This window comes from Silene latifolia, chromosome Y, assembly GCF_048544455.1.
Source record: "Silene latifolia isolate original U9 population chromosome Y, ASM4854445v1, whole genome shotgun sequence".
NCBI classification, from domain to species: Eukaryota; Viridiplantae; Streptophyta; class Magnoliopsida; order Caryophyllales; family Caryophyllaceae; genus Silene; species Silene latifolia.
The window spans coordinates 455,074,169-455,080,250 of NC_133538.1; the positions used below are offsets into that span (position 1 = coordinate 455,074,169).

General features: G+C 36.6%; 1 protein-coding gene across 1 annotated transcript; it reads left to right on the forward strand.

Annotated features, from left to right (window-relative positions):
- The first annotated feature begins 327 nt into the window (after positions 1–327).
- LOC141632823 (uncharacterized) lies at positions 328–1,810 on the forward strand. Its single transcript, XM_074445333.1, has 2 exons — positions 328–691; positions 897–1,810. The coding sequence occupies exons 1-2, from the start codon at positions 328–330 to the stop codon at positions 1,808–1,810; spliced, it is 1,278 nt and encodes a 425-aa protein (XP_074301434.1).
- The last annotated feature ends 4,272 nt before the right edge of the window (positions 1,811–6,082 follow it).

Here is a 6,082-nt window from a genome sequence, read left to right on the forward strand (position 1 = left end):
GGGGTGATCAGCAAGCCATTGTTGATTGACCAAAACTCTATCAAGTCTACTATAAACCCTAGTAGCTGGATCATGTTTATTACACCAAGTAAAGAAAGACCCACTAGCAGGGCTATCAGCTACCTCACATTCATCAACACAGGCCTTAAAGTCTTCCATTTCCTACTGCTTCACCTAGATTTATGCTTAAAGTGGACTTACAGAAAGCCTATGATTCTGTAAGTTGGGCTTTTCTTGAACAGATGTTGTACAGTTTGGAATTCCCTACTCATATGATTCACCTGATTATGGAGTGTGTGTCTACTGCTACTTATTCCTTGGTCTTAAATGGAGATTTTTGGGCATTTCAAAGGGGCAAAGGGATTGAGGCAAGGAGACCCCCTTTCTCCTTTGTTATTTACTGTGGCCATGGAGTATTTTAGCAGAATTATGGCCTTCACAACTGATACTATGCCTTTCAAATTTCATCCAATGTGTGGGAAACTGAGGTTATCACATCTTATGTTTGCTGACGACCTTCTTCTTTTTAGTAAGGGTGATATTGCCTCTATTATGGTCTTATTGAGATCTTTCAGTACTTTCTCTCAAGCATCAGGGTTGCAGATAAATGCTACTAAAACTAATGCTTATTTCCAAGGGGTCTCTAAAGATATCAAAGCTGATGTGTTGCAAGTCTCTGGATTTATTGAGGGTAAGTTACCTTTCAGATATTTGGGAATACCAATTACCTGTGGGAAATTGTCTAAACAGATCACAAATACTTGTTGAAAAGATTATCACCAAGATTAGAGGATTTGGGACCAAAAAGCTCTCTTATTCTGGAAGATTGGTGTTAGTAAACTCAGTCCTTACTGCTCTATATAATTACTGGATCAATATCTTCCTTATTCCTAAAGGAGTGTTGAACAAGATTAATTCTATTTGTAGACACTATCTTTGGGATGGGAGTGTTGATTATATCAGGGTTCCTCCTGTGGGCTGGGATAAAGTGTGTTCTCCTAAGGAAGAAGGTGAACTAGGCATTAGGGATAGCCTGTCCTGGAATATTGCAGCAATAGGGAAACTTGTTTGGTGGATATATACTTGTCCTGATAGATTGTGGGTCAAATGGGTTCACCAAGTGTACTTAAAAGGAGCTGATTGGAATGACTATATCCCCACTGGAGATGTTAGCTGGGGCTGGAAGGTCATTTGCAGAACAAAAACTAAACTTGCTCATGGATACACAAACCATCAGTGGACTCTGGATCCTAAAGGATACTCAATCAGCAGCGGCTATGAACTGCTAAGAGAAAGATTTCAGACAGTGGTATGGCATAAGGCTCTGTGGAATAGCTGGTGTATTCCCAAACACCAGTTCATTGGCTGGTTGATAGCTCGTGAACGCCTTCAACTGAAGGATAAATTGATGTCATTAGGCATTGTGTCTGATGCAAATTGTCTGTTATGTGGGGAAGCAGAGGAGAGTCATCTTCATTTGTTTCTCCAGTGTAGATATAGTCAGAGGATCCTTACTGAAATGGCTGGAATCTGCCATGTTTCGTGGCCTAGTTCCAATCTGATCAACTGGATTGGAGTGTGGCAGGGATCTGCTCTTCAGAGGAATGTTATCATGTGTATTGTCTTGGCTGCCTTCTATCATATCTGGATGCAAAGGAACAAAGTGCGGGTTGATGCTTGTTTGTTGAGACCTGAGTATGTTATACAACAGATTAAAAAGGAGGTGAAGATGAAGTTGGCTACTAAATCAATTCAGGGCCTGACTATCAATGATGTATCTTGGTTGAATTTAGTTAGCTTGTCATTGTAAAACCCTTTTATGGGGTTTAGAATTGGTGATGTGGTAAAAACTGGAATAGCTTGTAATAGCTCGTTTGTGCTTAATGAAATTCTTACATTTCATCAAAAAAAAAAAAAATTACTAAAAATCATTAAAGGAGCCAAAAATTACCATAAATCATCAAAATGACCAAAATATATTTTAGGACCAGAATAAATCACATGCAAAATAATTTCGTGGTTTAATCATATAAATCACAAATTTCTAGTTTTAATTTAGTCGAAAAAACTAAGCCGATTATGCACGCAACAACCTAAACTCTGATGCCACTTGAAAGGATACAATACCCTCTAATTAAACTCATTTAATTATAGATCTAAATAACTTTTTTTTAATTTAGATGTTGATCTTATGCATACATAACATAAATAAAATAGATATATAAGTAAAGAAAATGTTCCTTACATTAATAAAATCGGTTTTAAGGGCACAAGTAAGAACACCTTTCTTACTCGTTCTTGAGCTCAAAGTAAATGGATTATCCTCCTTGTCTCAATAGTTTGAGAACCTCCTCTTAATTGCACCAAGACAACCCCTTAATTCTAATTTATATATTAATTAGATATAAGAATTAGAGACCTTAAAATTAATCTAATATTATTTTATATTACTACTTCTAGTAATTTATAAATTAGATCTTGAACAATTTACTTTTCTAAAACTAATTTTAGAGAGATAGGGAGAAAGTAAGAAGTTAGAAAATGTTAAGAATGAACAGGAGCAATAAGAACAATTCTTATTGGGGGGGGGGGGACCGGTGGCATAAGAGAGGGTGAGAGAGCCAATGCATGCCATATTGCTTTATCAATTGTTCTCAAAATTACTAGGGTGTAGTTTTAGGTTTAGAAGGTAATCATTGTGTTTACCTCTAATAAAATGATTTGAACCATTTCACCTAAACCCCCCTAAAACCGGTTCCCCTTGTTAATATGGAGTCCATTTTATTTTTGTCATTTTGTCATATAATTTGTGACATGTGACATGTAACATGTTATTTATTATATTAATGCATATTTAACAATTAAATATCATTACATATATTAATTTAATTATATAGAACAATCGACTAGTAATTCTCAATTACAAGCAAATAAAATGGTCCATGTTAATATAATCTACAACATATTGCAATTATAATTAAGCGTTTATTCTTAATTTAATTGTTTCATGAAACAATATTTTAGTAATATAACATCTTTATTACTAAAATGAATCTTATTTAATTGAATTACAACAAGATTCATATTCTTACTCACATACGTGAATTGTTCAAATTTAAGGAATTAATTAATCTGTATCAATATACAATTAATTAATTTTATCTATTAAGGGAATCGCCCTTTAGGTGTGACCTTAAGGGATCAACTGATCACCACCGTATAAACGACAGTAATGTCAAACTCTAGTCAACAAATCATTACCGATTAATGTTGACCAGTTGACTTATAAAATGAATCATCCCTTTACGTATTCTTATTATGAGTTTCAATAATGTGATCGCACTATTGTTGAGGACACATACACCAACAATATGGAGTTAAATGTGCATCTTTTGGGTCATGATGAGCTGTGGCTATTCGAAGGGAATAGTGCGATAATAATTGTCCACCCCCTTGTAAGGGTTAACTAAATCTCAGGGCCACTCGAGGAGTAGTGAATTGGAAATGCGTGGCCACGCTCGAAAGGTATCTATGGTAGATAATTACGGTCAAAGTAGTTACTTTCCAGATCGAGAAAACCACTCTAGATATGATCACATGCAAGTACGACCTGAAAGATACCTTGCATTGAGTGGGAGATGTAATAGGACAAGAGAATTGGAGACGCACACTTGTCTCGGACAAGTGAGAGATTGTTGGAGTATGTGTCCTCAACAGTAGTGCGATCACATATTTAAATCTCATAATAAGAATACATAAGGGATGATTTAATTATATAGTCAACTGATCAACATTTATCTGTGACGATTGGCCGACTAGAGTTTGACGTTACTGTCGTTTGACGGTGGTGATCTGTTGATCCCTTAAGGTCACACCTGTAGGACAATTCCCTTAATAGAAAAGTTAATTAATTGTATATCGATACAGATTAGTTAAATCCTTAAATTGAACAAATTTTATCAGTCAGTGAGAATTATATATATCTTATTGTAATATGATTAAATAAGTTCAATTTAGTAATTAAAATGTTATATTACTAAAATTGATTAATGTTTATGAAATAATTGAGATAAGAACAATTGGTTAATCATAATTACAAAATGTTGCAGATTATATTAACTAGACTTAATGTGACCCATTTTATATACATGTAATTGTGAATTACTTGTCAATTTGTTAAATGTCATTTATTTGATTTAAAATGCTATTTAATTTGTTAAATATGTATTAAAATATCTAATGACATGTTACATATCACATGACCTACAATATAACATTTGACAAATTACAAAAATAAAATGGAAGTCCATTTTTAAGTGTGGAGGACCGGTTTTTACATGGGTAGGTTTAGGGTTGTGTAGTTGATTATTTTAATAAGTTAAACATAATCATTGCACCTATCTCCACTAAACCTAGCCTATAGTTTTTGGTAAGACAAAAAGGAAAATCCATTCCCTTCCCCATGCCATGAAACCCGGCTCCCCCATCTCCCATAAAAAGAGAATAAGTTTTCTTATTATTCTACTTAACAATTATGCTCAAAATCTCTCTTTCTCTCTTACAATAAAATAGTTTTATGCTTAAATTTGTTCTAGAAAATTCTAATATCACAAAACATTACTAGTGTAGTAAAAATAATATTATTAGAATACATTTAAGGTTACAAATAATATTATCTAGTTAATAATATTGTTAGTATTAAGGGTGTTGTCTTGGGTGAAATCAAGAGGAGAACTTCTCTACTTGAAGTTTGGAAATCATCCTAATATTTTAAGCTCAAGAACAAGGGTAGGATGGAGTCCTACGTTGTGCCTTAAAATCCGTCCAAATATGTAAGAACCTAACACTAAAGCGGGATGGGAAAGGGGTCATTCGGAAGAAACATACCTACTATACATTAAAAATGAACCTAGGACTCTTTTGAAACGTACCTAGTAGGTAAAAGGATTATCGAAATGGGAACCGTAAACTGAGCACTAAAAGGGCAAGGGTGAACCCCTTTTCGAGGGGGTCGGGTATCCTAAAACGGGACGGAAAAGGGTTTAGGGTTGGATTAGGCGGCCTGCTACGGTGGAGCCGCCTAATCCAACCCTAAACCCTTTCCCTTATTATCGGAACGGGAACCGTAAACTGAGCTCTAAAAGGGGAAGGGTGAACCCCTTTCCGAGGGGCCGAGTATCCTAAAACGGGACGGGAAAGGGGTCATTTGTCAGAAACGTACCTACTATACATTAAAAATGAACCTAGGACTCTTTTGAAAAGTACCTTGTAGGTAAAGGGATTAAACGAGGGGCCAAGTATTCTAAAGCGGGACGGGAAAGTGTTTAGGGTTGGATTAGGCAGCCCGCTACCGCGTAGACGCCTAATCCAACCCTAAGCCCTTTCCCTTATTATCGGAACGGGAACCGTAAACTGAGCCCTAAAAGGGGAACGGTGAACCCCTTTCCGAGGGGGCTGGGTATCCTAAAACGGGACGGGAAAAGGTTTAGGGTTAAATATGGCAGCCAGCTACCACAGAGCCGCCTAATCAAACCCTGAACCCTTTCTCTTATTATCAGAAACGGGTCATTCGGAAGAAACGTACCTAATATACATGAAAAATGAGCCAGGGACTCTTTTAAAACGTACCTAGTAGGTAAAGGGATTAAACGAGGGGGTCGGGTATCCTAAAGGGGGACGGGAACGGGGTAATTCGGAAGAAACGTACTTACTATACATTAAAAATGAACCTAGGACTCTTTTGAAACGTACCTAGTAGGTAAAAGGATTATCGAAACGGGAATCGTAAACTGAGCAGTAAGAGGGGAAGGGTAAACCCCTTTCCGAGGGGGACGGGTATCCTAAAACGGGACGGGAAAGGGTTTAGGGTTTAATGAGGCGGCCCGCTACGGTGGAGCCGCCTAATCCAACCCTAAACCCTTTCCCTTATTATAAGAACGGTAAACATAAACTGAGCCCTAAAAGGGGATGGGTGAACCCATTTCCGAGGGGCCGGGTATCCAAAAACGGGATGGAAAAGGGGTTATTCGGATGAAACGTACCTACTATACATTAAAAATGAACCTAGGACTCTTTTGAAACG

What these genes read in the sequence shown, in the direction of transcription:
- LOC141632823 (XM_074445333.1), top strand. Translation starts at nt 328, where the DNA reads ATGGAGATTTTTGGGCATTTCAAAGGGGCAAAGGGATTGAGGCAAGGA. An exon ending in AGTCTCTGGATTTATTGAGG is followed by an intron (nt 692 to 896) that starts GTAAGTTACCTT and finishes TTATTCCTAAAG; the next exon opens with GAGTGTTGAACAAGATTAAT.